Source organism: Amblyomma mixtum, chromosome 6 (assembly GCF_055824585.1).
Source record: "Amblyomma mixtum isolate Tamu chromosome 6, ASM5582458v1, whole genome shotgun sequence".
In the NCBI taxonomy this organism is placed as follows: Eukaryota; Metazoa; Arthropoda; class Arachnida; order Ixodida; family Ixodidae; genus Amblyomma; species Amblyomma mixtum.
Genome location: NC_143017.1, coordinates 125535879 through 125554123, shown reverse-complemented (window position 1 = coordinate 125554123; position 18245 = coordinate 125535879). Strand labels below are relative to the sequence as shown.

Below are 18245 nucleotides of genomic sequence, written 5' to 3'. Positions count from 1 at the left end.
TTCCGCTATGCTGTTTCAGCTTTGAACTGTGACATGGCTATCTCATCTCCAAGAGCGGTTGTGACGGTTGCTACCGCCGCCGACCGACCTTGGTAGGGGCTGGCGTCAGTGTAAAGTGTATTTGCTTTGTGACATATGACCTTATGTAGTATTTACTTGGCTCGGGCCTTTCGTCGTGCACCATAGTGTATGGGGTCCATATTGGTTGGAATTGAGAGGACGTGATACTCTCCGCGGGTGGCCAAGGGGGTAGCCTGGTCCTGTGTGGGGGCGACGCCCTAGCCGCTGAAGTGTCCTGATGCCTGTACAGCTGAGGCACAGGCGGCACTCTTGAGCAGTTATGAGGGCTTCCTTGTGCTCTGCATAGGTACCGAAGGCACCCATGGCGTTGATGGCATCGGTTGGGGCAGAGTTCGGAAGACCGAGTGCGATTTTACAGGCCTTGCGGATTTGGGCCTCTTATTTTCTCCTCTTCCGTCCTAGCAGTATTGTGGAAGTAGGTAATTAAGGCGGCAGCAGCCATCGAGTAACTAACTTGGGGTCCTGAATTTAGTCTGTGGAGGTTTAAACATTCATGACCATCATCATCAGCCTGACTACGCCCATTGCAGGGCAAAGGCCTCTCCCATTTCTTTCCAATTAACCCTGTCCTTTGCCAGTTGTGGCCACTGTATCCCCGCAAACTTCTTAACCTCATCCGCCCTTCTGCCGCCCCCTGCTATGCTTGCCTTCTCTTGGATTAATCTCTTGGATTAAACAATAATCTCGTATCAAATGTTTATTCACTCACTTTAAAAGATCGGCTGTCAAAGGATTTTGAAAGCAACTGTCACATACATAGCACACAGCTGTGCTACCAAATAATTTTGCTCGGAGACACCTTGATGGCTTATCTATGCCTGTTTAATGGGTTCAAGGAGACAGCTAAGCACAGAAAACATAACCAAGCTAGCAACAAGCTTAACAGAACAAATACCTAAGCATAACTAAATGCAATAACAACAAATAAAGAAAAAACCATGCCAGGAAGCCCTCCAAAATAAGTTGTTTTTATTTCTTCTGACACATTTACTAGCTCATCTGGGTTGACACAAGCAAAAAAAAAATATCAAGGAAGGAATGAAGAAAGCTTGTCTTCTTGTACATGGTGCCAAGACTTGCACTGTGGGTATTCACGGCCCTTGCTAGTACATCTTTCTCAACATTGCCTCATGGTGACCAATGTTCTGCTTCTCTCAGATGACTTCGTACTTGTCCACTATGAGGTATGTGTTGAGAGAATGCTTCACAGGAGACTCGTCATCCACAGAAACAACGTTGACAACCTGCGAAGAATGAGTGCAGTAAAAGCAATGTAGGTTAGATGGGTTACTGCTACTCTTGATCAGGACCATTTTTTCAAACAACAATTTTCTGCAATACGCTTTCTAAATGCACCTACTGGATGCATCAATGGAACCGAATCCAGCAAAGGAGATTTGTGAACAGGCACACTTCTGGTCATCATTGATAACATGTTCCACAGTTTGAGAGTGCTGATAAGGTGCAAAGAACGAAACTATCTCGTGCGGGTCTAGATACTCAGACTTGTATAAACCAAGTAATTCTCAAATTTGGTTCTGTGGGCTGCTTTTGTGGGTACCCTGAGCTCCCACACTATCCGGGCACTCCTTTCTGGTACACTTCGTGCAGGCATGTGCAGACTTGACAAGGTACCTGCAGTAGTTTTTAAAACTCCTTTTTTTACTGTTGCTCAACTTCGAAATGCTAAACTATCTCTCATGTCACACTAACAGAGTAGTGCCTGCCGAGCGTTGGCAATGGGAGCATTACATCTGACGTCGTTTCACAATCAAGCTCTCTCTTATCCTGCACTTGCACGAGTCTTCTGCAAATAATGTTGCTTTATAGGATACACAAATTATCCAGCTGTTAAAAATTACTAAAACAGTGACTGAAAATTTGCAGCAATAATGAAAATTCCGATACTAGCAAGAATGAAAAAATACTCCATTCAGAGTAACTTGCCAAAATTTCTAAGTTCCCTTGTGATTTGCTATTGGGGAACGCAGTGTACAAGCGAGAAAACCTAGCAGCAAGAGGTCCCGCAGTATAACAACGAGCTGGAGCGGAGTAGCAAGCTACAAAGGTACGCACCCGCATGTCACAGTAGAGTGTCTTTGAGACGAACTGGACCTGGACTGGGTAGAAGTCGTTGGGGCGGCCGGGTGCCGAGAACTCCATGCTACCCGACTTGTTGGAGGCGTCAATGAGTGGCAGCTGCCACTCAAGGACACCCCGCCTGCTGTCGTGGTGGTAGTCACCGTCACACTCGTTCACGACCACCGATCCACTCCCATGGCTGCTGCTTGGAAAGTCAGAGACAACAACAAAAAAGTCTTTACTCTGTTTAAAGGTTGCAACCAGAAAATGAGTGGCTCGAAGAGAAACAAGAGAGAATTTTCAAAGGTTTGTTAGCGAAATATAAGCGAACATATCTAACTGCCCAGAGAATCACAGTCAACTCTAGACATTCAGCCCTTGATATTTTCGAGGACCGGAAATTTAAGACATCTACGTTAAGTGAGGTCGAAGGAACAATAGTTGACGGTATTCGGGTGTGACTTCGACAGTTACGATGCACAGATAAATGAGTTTCAGTGAGAAGGTTGCTTGAATGCAATCAGACACTGGAAGGAGGAGATTGTCTTTCTGAGCATATCAAACCTAGAGAACAGGTGCCCTTCTTTGAGGCTTTGAAGTGTTAAAAACCTTCTGTCTATGGCACAAGTTGCTGCCGCTGATGAACGTGCTAAAAGATGGTGACGCCTTACCTCAACGGAATGCTGATGACTACGTTGTTCAGCTCCAACTGCTCCTGTTCCAGCTCGTACTCAATGTTGACATCACAGTTGTTTCCACCAGCTTCGGATACCCAGCAGTTGACTGCACAGTCATGCACAGAATGATAGCAGAGGTGAGCTCAGCAGGACAAATTCTGCACTCTGGACTGCGCTTCTAAACATTCCAAAGTTGCAGCAAACATCACTAAAATGAGTGCAACATATTACAGTATACATAGAACAAAGCATGCTACAGTTGGATGAGCAGAATGCAAGGGTACACAGTGAGGCATCACTTGGTGTCGCTTTCGCATTTTTTTGCAGCTGCTTAGGAAACAGACCATAGTAGTAGCTTCACCTCTGCACATACAGTCAAGCCCACTTATAACAATACTGGTTATAACAATATATTGGATAAAACAATGGTCAGTCACCGCACCATCAGCTTTGCCATGTGTTCTATGGTAAAATAAACTGCTTATAGCAATGCTGTCAAGGCACATTTTTGGTTATAACAATTAAATGGTAACATTTAACAATTGGTTAAATGTAAAGCCCTCATTAGGGCCATTGAGGTATGTGTAATAAATAAATAAATAAATCTGGTAATTGAGTGTAAACCATTATAGAAAAAAGAAAAAGGAAATACTACAACCACACCAGCAAATCCCCCGTTACAACACAAAAGCGCGCGCGTGTGGGGCTGACCAATGGACTGAGCTGGCGCAGCAACGCCACCTAAGCAAAAGAACCCGTGAATGCGTTCCCCTGAGCAAAAGGCCCATGCAGAGAAGAAAGTAGGGAGCATGGTAGGGAGCCTTGGCGGAGCAGTCCATTATTAACGTTTCTGAGGGGTGCGCCGCTCGCAGAAAAAAATGTGCAGATGCATTTTTCTTTGCTTTTACACTCTGAGCTAAGGCTGGCACCGGCAGCGCGTAACGCTGTCCCATCTTCCACTGTTCTTCGCTAACTTCCCCACGGTCCCTGCTTCACAAATTTCCCATGTCCCAGGGGCAGGTGTCATCGCGTCAGGAGAGCTGCTGCATTGCTGCATTGGCTACGCACGCCATGCGTACCCCCAATCAGTTGCAGTGCGCACGCGTGCAACCAGTGCAGTTTTTCCCACGTCAGCTGTCACCGCACCCTTAGTTCTGCATGCTTCTTGAATATCCCATAAGAATCACTTCCGGAAAGCCGGCTTGATTCCTGTGATGTGAAGGTGTGCGAAGATCCTCGTGGTAAAGTGATGGCGGTGCTTTGGTCATCGGTGAACGGTGAACATTGTTCCGGTTCCCTGAAGTTCGATTTAACAAGCTTTTACACGTATTAGGACAATCAAACCCCTCCAGGTATTTACTGTCAGTAAATGCTCTGAAGTTTCTTCTTTTTTTTTTTCGGCACAATTCTGTTACAGTCGAACCCGGATATATCGAATTCGAAGGGGATCGGAAAATAGTTCGATATAGCGAAAATTCGATGTACAGATATAGGCTAAAACTGCACTCCCGATCATAACAAATTGTGGCTTACCGTTTGGAACAGCCGCGAATCACATAGTATGGGCGCGCAATGTGAAAGCACTTTATTTCGCGGGGAAAAAAATAACTAATTTTGGGCTGCTTTTTCCCCTGGGAAACGAAGTTCAAAACACTGGCCTCGATCTTCTCGAGACTGTCCAGGTGCGAGAGCACAGTGCCTTCCATTTCGCCGCAACAGCGCCGAATCAGGCTAACGCTGACGCCAGTTCAGTGGCTGCGCACGGACGCGTTTCTTCGACAACACAGTTGCCCTCGTCGTCGCTGGAGTCGGCGTCTTGAACGCCAGCTACCGCTTGAACTTCGCTGTCAGCGTTAAAGTCCTCAACAGTCACTTCGGACGGAACGGCGCCGAGAAAATTGGACAAGTCGCGAAACGCGTCGTCCAAGCACTCATCGTCATCTAAATCTTCCGGACATTCATCTCCGGCCACTTCAAGGCCTGCCTTGCCAAAACAGTTGGCTACTGGGGCCTGCTTCACGTCGCGCGTTGAAACACAGCACACACAAAAAAAAAAACACGCGAGGCGCAGATGGAGCGATAAGAGCGAAGCCTATGCGAGCGGCAGTCAACGTGGCTGCGAAGGAATGACAGAGGGAAAAGAAAGAGCAGGGAGAAAGATCGGCGCTCTGGGCTTCGTTTTTTTTTTTTTTTTTTTCTGAGCTCTCTCTTTTCCCCAGACCCACGATGTGCCCACGAGCGCCCGTTTTCTCTCTCTCTCTTTCCCCAAGAAGCGTGGTCGCCGCGCGTCTCCATGCGGCGCTCTCTCTTCGCTGATCTCCAATGACCTTGACGGAGCACACGCCGGCGGTACAGGAGGAGAGGAGGAGCGGGAAAGCTCGCGCCGGTGGGGCGCAAAAACGGGGAACAAAAAAAAAAAAAGGGCCCTGCGCCTGCTGACTGCGGAAATGTTCTCCGCTGAGGCGGCTGAGGACCGGACAGGAATGTCTTTGGGGAAAGCGCACCTTCCAGGGGCGCGGCGCGGCGTTCGATATATCCAATGTCCGGCGAAAATGGAATTCGATATACAACGCAACTGTCCTATACTTTTACATAGTATTTTCAAGGGGGTAATCTGTGTGTTCGATATAGCCAATAATTCGAAATATGCGGGTTCGATATATCCGGGTTCGACTGTATAACAATTATATTGGTTATAACAATGGTATTTCCATGGCACTTGAATATTGTTATAAGTGGGCTTGACTGTACCTGGCATTCAACCAGCTGCAATTACACATTATACAGACCATAGTAGTAGCTTCACTTCTGCACGTACCTGGCATTCAACCAGCTGCAATTACACATTATGTGCCTCATTTCTAGCAACTGAAACAAACTGCTTGGTAGAAAAAGCTAATAAACAGAAAAAATATAGCCTATGCTTGGGAACTTTTGCAATATGGTCTGTAATTATAATGGGAAAAAATCTGTTACACTGAGTGAAACAAGCGAAGCCTAAAATTTTGGTGTGCACAAGTGCAGAGAACTGAGCCGATACAAATTTAGGTGGGCCACCAAGAAAGGCAGCGGCACGCACTGGAGAGGGGCACCATCTTCTCATCTTGGGTCTGGAAACGCCACTTGAGCACGCCCACATCCGAGTTGATCGGGAATGGCTTGGCAGGGTTCTTGAGAGCGACCTGCTGGGCGCTCTTGAACAGTTCCTTGTCGATGTTAGGGTGGGTCTGCGCATTGCATGCAACAAGAATGGAGGCGACGAAAAGGCCCTTGTGCTCCTAGATCAACTCAACTATTGTTCTCCCAGGCATAACTGAGTACAGGGGAATTTCTTCCCAATTAAAGCCCAGGTGAACCGTTTCAGAATAAGCTACCATCTGCTGAATCAATAATGGAGCCTGCTATAAACACTTTTCCTGCCCGAGAAACTTCCCTGCACTAGCAATCATATTCATAACGCACTATCATAATCAGCGAGTGTGTCCAAAAGCACAACCCCCCTCCCTCACCCACACACCACAGGCAGCATTGTGTGAGCCGCACGCTGTCTACCATGAATGCCCAGGCTTGCGCGCTTAAATTTAGGGGCTTTATGCGCTACTCTTTGTAGGCCACTTCAATGGGAATGAAGAGTGTGCCATTAACAGAGTGGCAACAATGAGGAATACAAATCGCCAAACCTATCAAGCCAATCCATCCACTTGAATCCAAGATGTCACTTTCCAAGCTTTCAAATTTGATACATACAAGCCAGCACAGTAGTTGATGCAAGCATTCTGCTTACTTAGGCCTTGATTCACTGTTACTGAGAGAGCCCACGCTGCTTACCTGGATCTGGACACCCTTGTCATCGTGGTTCTCAAAGATGAGCTTGATGCGCCCATACTGCTCATCTGTGATGCGAAGTGTCACCAGTCCGTGTACTTCCAAGTTCTGGAGGCCACCATCCCGAAGTGCCGTCAGCGTCACCTTCTCCTCCACATTGAGGCTCACACTGGAAGAGGGAACACAAAAATTCATGGCCAATGCCAACACTAAGACTAGGATTAACACTTTCTGGCCAAATGACACATCAGAAATGCCATTTCAGTCATAAGTTGGAAAGTGCGTCCCAAGACCTCACACGTCTATTCAAACTATAAACTCCTAGCTCTTTTGCCCTTCTTGCTAGAGCTGCAATGCTATCTTCTGAAAGACCCTCCTACTATAGTTTTGCAGTTTTTTACTTTTCTTGCTCGTATCTAGGAGAAGGCACAAATGTTGAATGGTAAAAGCTGCACTGGTTGAATGGGGTTTAATGTCCCAAAGCGACTCAGGCTGTGAAGAACGCCATAGCGGGGGGCTCCAGATAACTTCGTCCACTGGGGCTTTTAATGTGCACTGACATCACACAGAACATGGGTTTCTAACATTTTGCCTCCACAGAAATGCAGCCGCCGCAGTCGGAATCGAACCCGCATCTTTTGGGCAAGTAGTGGAGCACTACAACCACTGATCCACCTTGGGGGGCCAAAAGCTGCACTTCTTTGGAAATTGGTTGGTTTTTCAGGAAAGGAAATGGTGCAGTAATCGTCTCACATATCACGGTGGACACCCAAACTGAGCCATAAGGAAAGGGAGAAAGGTGGAAGTGAAAGAAGAGAGAGAGAGAAAGAGGTGTGGTAGTGGAGGACTCTGGAATAATTTCGACCACGTGGGGATCTTTAACATGCACTGACATCGCACAGCACACGGGCGCCTTTGCGTTCAGCCTCCATCTAAATGTGGCCGTCACATCTGGGTTCGGACCCGGGAACTCTGGCCAATTAACAATTGCAGTGCTTGCATTTAAAGGAAGCACAGATTCAGTGAGAGTGAAGATGTTTTTGCGAGGATCAAAATCAAGTACCCATCTGAGAAAGCACAGAAAGATGACCTGATGAACACCACGAAGGTTAGGTTGAGAAAAAAAATATGGTATTCCACTGCAGGACATGTACCAACCATTCCAGCTTACATCCAAGAACATGCTTTGAGCACTTCCGGAGTCGAGGTATGGACGAAGAAGTAACACACTCAGGAGCTTAGCACACACAAATGTTTTCGCAAGTGTATGAGCGCTACTGTGGTGTTTGATTGCAGCTGGAAATGGTTAAGCACAAAATGCTTGCCAAAGTGTGTTTTGAACTGGACACCGCATACCTAACGGCAGCCTGATGACGGCACACTGCACTTGAAATTTTTGCCACAATTCACTTGATGGCACCTTCACTCGGGCCACTAATTGGCAATGCAGTAATTATTATGAGCGCCACTGATTACTCTTAACATTAAATGCAAATGCTGCTCAGGTATTCCAAGAAAAAAAATGAAAATGCGACAACTGCGCGCGCGCACACGCATACATGCACAGAGAGAGAGTCTTTCCTAGCCCAGACTAACAGTTCATCGTCATTAAAGCTACATCCACTGGAGTACAAAGGCCTCTCCTATTGATGATTTCCAATGAACTTTGATCTGCACCAGGTGCTCCAACCCTATTATGGAACACTACCTCGCAAAGTTTGCTGGCAAATGCTTTGCTGAAGTGCTGCCTGTATCCACAAAGGGAGTGTCCAGAGCAGAAAAGAAAAACTTATTTGAAATACCTCTTTACTTAAAGGGACACTGAGGAGAAATTGAAGTTGGCTTGTATCGACAGAATACCAGCTCCTGATTACAAAAACGCTACTCATACTGACACGGTATGCTAAAGGTGTCTATTTGCGAGAACTTCGTTGAGGACTTCGAGAGCGGGATCCATCGTAACGCTGGCAAAACGCCGGTGCAAACGTAAACGAAGCGACAGCCGCAATAGCCGATAGATGCCTTCAACGTGTGGCCGGCGGTAGCTTTCTTTTCGGCTGCTGCTAGTCCGCACTGCTGGCCGTCAGAAATCACGAAGCCTGGGTTACGTCATGTGCACGTCATGTTTCACGTCACTTAGACCTGTGTCGTCATAAGAGAATCCCAAGTTTGATTCAGAGCGGCGGGAAAAACTTTTTCAACTTCGAATCCAAATTTCTTAGAAATAAATGCATCTTTCGCTGCCGGCCAAGTGGCAACAAAGCCATGAAATGCCAAACTATCGGATTTTGCTATAAAAAAAAATATTAATAGTGCTCACTGTCCCTTTAAGCAGTGAATAACAAAGTTTATAAATCAAGATGAGGCAGGCCAGACAGAAGTCAGGCAATAGATCAGAATCTATGCAGTTTGACCACCCACCAGCCCCACCCGGGTCAACTCTGACAGTAGGACCTGGAAACAGGCATATTTTTTTCAAGTTACACTGCACTGGCTGGCCATGCCCGTGGCTGATGAAAAATAGGGGTAACTGAAGATTAGTGGCTGAGAATCCTTTCCTGGTATGGAATTTAACCCCCCTGTAGATGACAACAACAATCAAATTTCACTACATTTTATCATATCTCAAAGTTTTCGTCTTCAATATCCACAGAATGCCGCGTCCAGGTAGTTCAAATTTAAAACACCAGCCAGCATTCCACATCCCTCCATGGCAATTCGCAAGAATGAGTGCTTACGCTTCGACGGCAGCCGGCTGCGGAATGTTTCGGGCAGCTGCTGATGAAGACGCAGACTTGGCTGATGCTGAGCTCGCAATGGCTGCAAAGAGAGGAAGCGACGAAACTAAGACTACAAAGGCACCTGCTTGGGAGGGGCACGCAGGAAGAATGGTTGCAATCCACCACCACCAGGAAAAGAAGGTGAAAAGACAAGCAAAGCAAACAATTCGTGAACTAAAAAGTCAATCCACTATATCTAGTTAGCAGACTGGTTATACATTTGGTGGCAAATTAAACAGAAAAAAAAAACAAATAAATGAATGAATAATCAAGCAATGAACTGAGTGAACAGCCAATAAATGACACAATCAGCCGGTTACTTGATAATCGGTCAGCCAATGTCACCGATCAACAAACCAGTTTGTCAAGCGAGCAGACAATCAGTCATTAAAGGTGCACTGAAGAGGAATCTGAACTTGTCTTTTTGCCACGGGAACTCGATCTACACGTTCCGAGCTTTCTTAGAAAACGTGATTTACTGCCCTGTGTGGCCGATTTCCCTAATTAAATCGAATTAACGTCCGGCTCCCACCTTTTTTTATTAATTCTGCCTCGTACGGTGGGCGGAGTCGACCAACGCGTGGAGCGCCTTTCACCCAGTCCCGTTGCGGCTTGCCGCTCTGCCATTGGCGGAGTAATACGTAGTAGTCCGTAGTAGCAAATAGTCCATGCGTATTTTTATTTCTTCGGGCTTATTTTGCGGCTATATTATCTGCGAATGAAACTATTTATTCATGGAAACCTAAAAAACAAAATAAAGCGAAAGCAAAGCCTCCACGGGACTGGGTGAAAGGCGCTCCATGCGTTGGTCGACTCCGCCCACCGTACGAGGCAGAATTAAAAAAAAAAAAGGCGGGAGCCGGACGTTAATTCGTTTTAATTGGGGAAATCGGCCACACAGGGCAATAAGTCACTGTTTCTAAGAATGCTAGGAACGTGTGGATCGAGTTCCCGCGGCAAAAAGACATGTTCATAATAGTGCACTGCACGGGCTCGGGCCGGCCCGAAAGCCCGGGCCCGGCCCGGCTCGCGGGCCGGGCCGGGCCTGGACAGGATTTGTTTTGCCGGGCCTGGGCCGGGCCCGGGCCTGAAGTTGCGGGCCCGGGCCGGGCTCGGGCTTAAAGCTGCGGACCCGAGCCGGGCATGGGTCCGTACAGAAACGGCTGGTGTCCGACTATTCATCGACTATTGTAGAGTGAAGTACACAACCGCGGCATTGGAGCAGCGACACGGATGAGCTATGAGTTATAGTACGCGCTGAGAAAAAAAACTAAGCTTTATTCATTGACTTATTTATTTCCGTATTTCCACGCCGCGGTTGCTTAGTGGTCAAGGAGCTTGATTACTGAGCCGGGGAAACAGGGTTTTCTCCTAGCCTCGGCGGCCGCATTTCTGTTTCGGCGGCAAGCATGACAGCCATATACTTTGTGGTATCATTGCTCGTTGAAGAAACCCAGGTGGTCGAAATGATCCGGAACGCTCTGCTTCGGTGTCTCTCACAGCCTGACTCCCCCTGGGCCCTTAAGCCCCAAAAACATGGTTTTTTTTATAGCTATATTTTTCTCATGCAAGAAAATTCACTAACTAAAGCGCGCTTGGTTCTGTTTCTGACCAGCTGACCGGAACGTCTCATAAATGAAATAGCCACAAAAGCTCGCGGGAGTTTGTAAATCCCATCTCATAACCACATTTATCCCTCCTCGCTTCTTCAGCCTGGTTGTCATGACAAGTGTTTTGCCCTGCAAGTTATCACGTGGTTCGCACGTTATTTTCTGCTCCACCAGCAAGAGTAAAATTCAACCGGTCTTAAATGGCCATTGATCGTTTGTAGTCCGAAAACATACCTATACACTATCAGAAATGCATTCGGGAAGAACATATTAGTTTAGGACGCTTATAGTCTTCAAAACACACACTGTCAAATGCTCAAGCCTTTTAGCTTTCACTTTCTGCTGAAAGGCGACCAGTTCGGCTATGAGTTCCACCTGTGAGATTGCGTTCATTAAAAAAATATCATCCCACTGTTTGCTTGTCAGCTTTAATGTTTATACTTCGCGGGCGGCAAAATATAACTGATTAAAGTCATGGGTGGAGTGCGAAGTAGTCTATTACGTGCGTATGCAGCCCTTTTTATTTGGCTCTCGGAACTTCCGAGTTTATCTTTGTGCACCTACACGAGATCACTGTCCAAAAGACGGGCCTGGCGAGCACTGCTCTTAATCACTTCCTTCTGGATTAAAAATAACCAACTCTCTGCAAGCCAGACTGTGGTTTCAGAACCTTTCCCGGCCAGTTCCTTATCGATCTAGTAACAGTCTACTTGCTCAGAGTGAGCAGTACACCTCCAGCGTTACTTTGAACGGGCCGGGCCGGGCCCGGGCTGCGCTTCACTCCGGGATTCACGGGCCGGGCCGGGCTCGCCAGAGTGATAACTTAGCGGGCCTGGGCCGGGCCCGGGCTTGAAACCACGGGCCTGGGCCAGGCTCCGGCTTCAGGTCTCGGGCCCGGGCCGGGCTTGGGCCTCAGATTGAGGCCCGTGCAGTGCTCTAGTTCAGAATCCTCTTCAGTGCACCTTTCAGTCAGTTAATCACTCACTCTCGCCCTCCTGCTTCAGCTGGTCGGCAAAGGTGTCCCACTCGCGATGTTTGCTGCCCAGCTTGAGTGCCTTGGTGGGCCCACCAGCGGCAGCCGACCGGCTGGGCGGCAGGTAGGTGCTGGGCTGCTTGGGAGTCGATGGCTCACTGAGCGTGTCTGGCGACACGGCCGTCGGCGTGAAGCCCCCAGAGCCCGAGCCAAAGCCTGAGCCAAAGCCGCCGGGACGCACACCGCCCCCCTTGCGTGCTTCCTGCCGGGCCCGCTGCAGCTCCTTGGCTTTCTCCTTCATCTTCTGCTTGGCCTCACGCTCTTGTGTCTGCACAAAACACACACTTGGTGCATTTCACACTCAAGCAACAGCTTAACCGAAGTTGATACAAACAAGAACTGGGTTAATTTATTCTCGTAAAGCAATGTGATGCAGTAGATCAGACACTCAGAGTAGATCAGAGAAGAAATGTCTACAATGATGGCCGAGCCCATGATCTACATGGTTAATAGCTAATACGCCTCTCATTCACATCCTTGCTTGGGTGAAAAGCATCCATCATTGTCTGACTCTTGCCTGCATCTCTCAAGACACTTGCCCTTCATTTGATGTGAATGACATTTCAGAAACAATCAGCTTATACTGCCATGTGCTGATGGTGATTCTTCACAACTACAGACTGCTCTGGATAACTTGAATTTGAAAGAGGTAAAAAATTTGTCTGAATTATGGGGAGTTCAAATTAAGACAAGCGTTTAGTACAGTTCATGTCATTAGGACCTAAGTGTGAGTTTGAACTAACTGGCCGTTCAAATTAGGCAAGTTATAATTAAGAGGTGTCCACTGCATGATATGTTTGTACGGACGACTATGCACCAAAAACCATAACGGAATCTGTTCCACGAAGTGCCTTCACTCACCTGACGCACGGCTTGGTACACCTTCTCTTCGTGCGAGTCCATCTCAACGAAGGTGCGAATCTGGGCCAGGTTCACGCTCTCTCTGTAGCCGAGGGCGACAATTTCATCGAAGGCGAAGATGAGGTTGAACGCCTGGTCTGCCACCTCCTGCTCGTCCAGGCCCCGGCAGTACTCAGGCAGCACGCGTGAGAACAGCCGCAGAGTCTCAAGGTCCTGGTGTTGCCAACCACACCACAAAAGCATGGGTGCATGTCGACAACAGCCAGACATTTGGCGATGATACGACATGAACTCTGTGCTCTCCACAAATGACATTGTTTCTCACAAGCTTGAGCAAACTATGTTCTGCGCCATGATTACAGGGTTAATAGGTACTGAGTCAAACCATTAAACGATTAAAATTATGCAAGAGTGCTCTTCACATGAATGACATGCAATGCCCCATACACTCGCGTGAGGCCACACACGTAAATTGTTTATCAGGTTTGTCGCCGTCAACTTCACACTTAAGGAAAGTTCAGGAGTGCTGGAGGATTGACCATTGAAAGAAGCACGGGTACAGGATGGTTACGTACATAAAGAAGTTAACCTGAAATTAAATTCAGTTGGTAGCTCAGTGACTGTCTGCTTGCTTCTTTCTCTCAGTCATCCCCCAACCACATTTCAAACTATGTACTGGTTTACTCCACGTTTGAACCAGTACAGCCTAAACAAAACCTTGATGAAGCAGGTAATGCAAAACATCTGTATTCTGCGTTAGAAGAAGCAGATGACACAGAACAGATGATCAATTTGCCTGTAATTTTTATCACTATGCTTCTTCACTGAAAGTAACAACGGCTGATTATTGTCACAGAAAGCCTTACTCACTTACACCCTTTTTCTTGGAATTTGATGCAGTTATTTATGAAAAAAGGGGGTCTTAAATGAAACCAGTTGTGAAATGACACTGAAAATTGGCCGCCTATGACTATTCCATTCTGGAAGTTAAAATATTTTGCTGCTCATTGCCCACATATATAGGTCTGCATCTCCTATGGTACAAGCCCAACAACATATGGACAGTTAAATGAACATGCATAACTTGATAACATGTCGACCACTTACAACTGAAGCAATCAGCACACCAGATTCAAACATAAAATACGTACTATCATGACTTCAACTAAATTGCAACACAAAATAGCATCTGAACAAATGTCAAACAAAGAATAATTACAAGTAGAATTTGAAGCCACCAAAACAGCATGTTGGCATGCTAGACATCCGAAATTTAAAGGGATGCAAGTGCGCTGGTTGTAACAGGAGTGTATCAATGGCAAAAAACTGTCTATTGAGTACATTGCAAGTGATACGACTAAAAAAAAATCTTGTTCCAACAGGTGCTGGGGTGTCAGTAAGGCCAGCAGCACATCACCCCTGCCCATCTCAATCATGTAAAAGTGACAGGAAAGACCATTATCAGTGCCACCCGTGATATTTCAAACAAGCGCAGCGTCACCACTGTGGTCACCCTGTCTTGGTGCTGTCCCCATTGCAGTATGCATGCCCCACACGCCTCTAATAATGCCTCAGAACAGGTTTGAAAGAAACTAGCATTCCACGGAGTTGCTTTACCTCGAGGATATTGCTGGCACGGGTTGTGAGCAGCAAAACATAGAGCTTGTCATGCGGTTGGTACACATAGCGCACGCTCTCCGTCTCCACAAACGTATGCTGGCGGCCGGCGCCCAGCAGCTTGGGGAAGGCCAGCAGGAGGCCCTCAACGCGCGCACGGCTCATCTCCACAAACTGCCGGGACACGATCACTGCACAAAACACAGCAACGATGGGAGGCAGCAACTACAGTTCCTTTGCAATCTCAGAGCAGAACATGCTCAGTGGGCAGCTACACCTGTCCCTCCTCTGAGCTCTGAACATTACAAGAGACATTGAGAACAACTGTAACCAAATTTCATAGTTATACTCAACTGTTTAGCTTCTTGAAGCTTTGTTGGTATTTGTTTGGCAGCAAAAAATGTATTTATTGCCACAAAATCATGATTCACTTAATTGGAACTCCTGATGTCAATGAAGAAGTCAAGAATATTAGGGAGTCCATAAGTGCTACCTAGAAGAAGATGGTAATGCACTCATGGCTCAGACATCCACAAACAAAATGTACTTGACGTTATCACAGCTTCTTGTCAAAAACAGTGGCAGTGATATCAGTACATTACATTTTGTCCTTTCTCGCTTATAAAAGTTCAGTTTACAGTAACAGCATCCTCTTTGTCATTAGAATGAAGGAATCAACATAAGCTATTTTCAATCTGTCCTCAGTGTCTATCTAAAACACAAAGTATGTTTTATGCTTATCCAAGCAGTTAAAACCATGCTTTTCTGATGCATTTATTGCCACCTGCTCTGATCTAACTAGGGAAGATATGCCAGTGTTACATCTTGGCGCCTGTGTTGGCACATGCAAGCATCTTTCCAGACTCTGTCAACCATGTGAGCCACTGTGAGTCTCTTCTTCCTTCACAATGCCCTCAAGAACGTTTTTCTCTCACTAATGGACCAAGAAGCAGGAAAATGCAACACATTTTTGCAATGTTTCAAAAAGGCACGACACTGACATGAATGATGATGGTGGCTGCAACATAGGGAAGTGCAAAGAACGATTCGGAACACTTTAAACTCCACCGGTGTGCAATAAGAGCCTTAATGACTCCTATCTAAAGCGTAACGGGCTATATAAACGGCTGTCTCGCAGTTAGGCTCAGATTCTTACCCTTCCCGGCTTTTGTCATCACGGCGGCTGCCAGGAGGACCTGAAATCGCAAGTGACACATTACAACGGCGTCCACTGCAAGACACCGCGCAGCGCTCAAACAGCTGGCATGCTCGCGTCAACTCAGCTTTGTAACTCTCAGTAAAGTTCTGCTGTTTCGAAAGTGACTGCTGCGGGAGTATCGCAGTACCACTAACAATCTATATTATAAAAGTCATTTTCTTGCTTTACTAAAAGCAAAAATCGCAACGTTTAGTTCTCTCCATCCATTCGTTGACAGCTTATGCCGGTCTACGCTTTCATGCGGAGATTTAGTATGAACGAGTTAAGGATGCTAGTAATTCCTTGTATGATATAATAATTAAGAAAATTGCCATGTTACCACTTCAGGGTAAGCAAGACACTCAAAATATCTGCTTAGCTGGAAACAGCCAGAACCAAAACTGCACGCAACTTTAGAAACATGTAATAGACACCCATTATAACGCACAGTATAGTTCGCACCCATTACAAAACGGCAGCTGACAGTTGACAACAAAGCACTTGTACACAAATTACCAATGAAAACTACCTCACCATTTTGCTTTCCTTTTCTGCTGGTGTCTCGCAGGGGATCACTGACACCAGGCTTTTTTTCAGCGGAAGCTTCGAAGGATGTCTACCTCAGAGCTCCCTTCTGCGGGTACGCTGCGAAGGCGAGAACAAGTCAGCGGCATATATAGGTATTCCGAAAACTCGCTCACTTCACACAAAATGTCATATAAACGTCGTTACAAGGATACTTGGACAGATACACCACCTGCATTTGCGGCCAGCCCAAAATATTACACGTTTGCAGAGCGAGCGATCGGTTCCGGAACCGGAAAACAGCAGACGTAGCTAGCTCGTTGCCAGACGAGAGTTTTTTGATACTTCTAAACACGGCGATAGTAATAGATATCAATGTCGCCAGTGTGAATTGAAACTTATTTGTTGAACTATACAAAAAAATAATAAATCAATTTTTAAGTATATTTAAAAACAAAATTGTAAGTGCTGCCAACGTCTTTTTATTTTATTTCTTCCGCGGGAATTTTGATTGCCCTAAGTGGTGAAATTCGCTAATCAGTGACGCTACGCAAATGCAGTGATAAAACACGCACTCACAATAAAAAGAAACTACGAAGGGTAGCGTGGCGCTTTTCCTGTTGCTTATTTCTGTGCATGCGCGCATTGTTGTGCTGGTTACATTCTTTCAATCCGCCCCGCCGCGGTGGCTCAGAATCTGTATGAGTGTTCTACAGGCAATAAAGAAAAAAAGAAAGCCGCGGTGGCTCAGTGGTTACAGCGCTCGGCTGCTGACCCAAAAGACGCGGGCTCGATCTCGGCCGCGGCAGCTGATGGAGGCGAAATTCTAGAGGCCCGTGTGCTATGCGATGTCAGTGCACGTTAAAGAACCCCAGGTGGTCGAAATTTCCGGAGCCCTTCACTACGGCGTACCTCATAGCCTGAGTTGCTCTGGGACGTTAAACCTCAATAAACCAAACTCTTTCAATACATTCCTGTGTGCATTCCTGCTTGTCTACATCAAAGATCTTGGACGGCATTACCTTTTCTGGCTTTCACTGTTAGCTTTCCAGGCGTTTTTTGTGCCCAAGCGCATTACCGGCAAAGACTCTGCAGTCGTCGTCGTCAAGAAGCGTCAGCGAAAAACACCGTGAAAGACGTAGCGTGCGCTGGTGAAAGACGGCGAGGCGCTCGCGCGCTTTCTCCGCCGCCGTGCTCGTGTTGTAGATGAAACAGACGTAAATGAGAACCCGCCACGATGTTTCAGCTTTACAGAGCGCGGTTACTGAGCCCGAAGACACGGATTGATTCCCTAGCGCGGTAGATTGCGATGGAGGTGAAATGCTAGACGGCCGTGTAGTATGTCAGTGCACTTTAAAGAAGCCCAGGCGATCGAAACTTATACGCAGCCCTCCACAACGGAACCTCATTATATGTTTCCATTCCCTCCTTCATCCTTTCCCTCACGGCGCGGTCGACGCGTACACCGAGAAGTACTGCACCTCTCGTTTCCTCAAATGCCAATTAAAATATAAAGGAGCGGGGCGGAAGCTCGAAAGCTAGGCTTCCAAGGAAAATAACGCAAGTGGGAGCCAATCCCGGTATTCTTGGAGAATCAACGCACGAGCAGCGACTCAACAGGGAGCTGTAGTGTTCGTCACCAGCTAAGCGCCCTGATCTATAACTAATCTATATTTTCATTTTTAGTTCTAACCGAAAGCCGCTGAACCCACTTTTTAAACGTTTTTGGACATACCTTCTGGACGTCGAGACTGTTGAGTGGATTTGCAGTGTGGCTGCAGCGACATGAAACACTCGGAAGAGTGATGGTCGCGTCAACCACGAAGCGCTCAAGCCGGCTGGCACCGGCGAGCACTCATGTGGCGACAAGAAGCTCGTACGGAACTGCTTTGCAAAAATTTATTCCCAGTTCTTGTGTAAGAGACTTTATGCAAAGCACAGGAGATTTTCTTGTTT

At 46.8% G+C, this 18245-nt stretch overlaps 1 protein-coding gene across 3 annotated transcripts; it reads right to left on the bottom strand.

Moving 5' to 3' along the window:
* Positions 1-1028: 1028 nt before the first annotated feature.
* On the bottom strand, positions 1029-16614 carry deltaCOP (coatomer subunit delta). Of its 3 annotated transcripts, none has more exons than XM_089549034.1 (12): positions 16522-16614; positions 16299-16409; positions 15723-15762; positions 14567-14757; positions 12950-13162; positions 12041-12356; positions 9404-9485; positions 6669-6834; positions 5920-6067; positions 2835-2946; positions 2158-2368; positions 1029-1325 (listed from the first exon to the last, which is right to left on the bottom strand). In XM_089549034.1, the coding sequence occupies exons 2-12, from the start codon at positions 16299-16301 to the stop codon at positions 1236-1238; spliced, it is 1572 nt and encodes a 523-aa protein (XP_089405160.1). In that variant the 5' UTR covers positions 16302-16409; positions 16522-16614; the 3' UTR covers positions 1029-1235. The 3 variants fall into 3 exon arrangements, with proteins under 3 accessions (XP_089405160.1, XP_089405162.1, XP_089405161.1); XM_089549036.1 differs by having other exon boundaries at positions 2158-2365; XM_089549035.1 differs by lacking the exon at positions 16522-16614 and adding an exon at positions 16466-16489.
* Positions 16615-18245: the final 1631 nt, after the last annotated feature.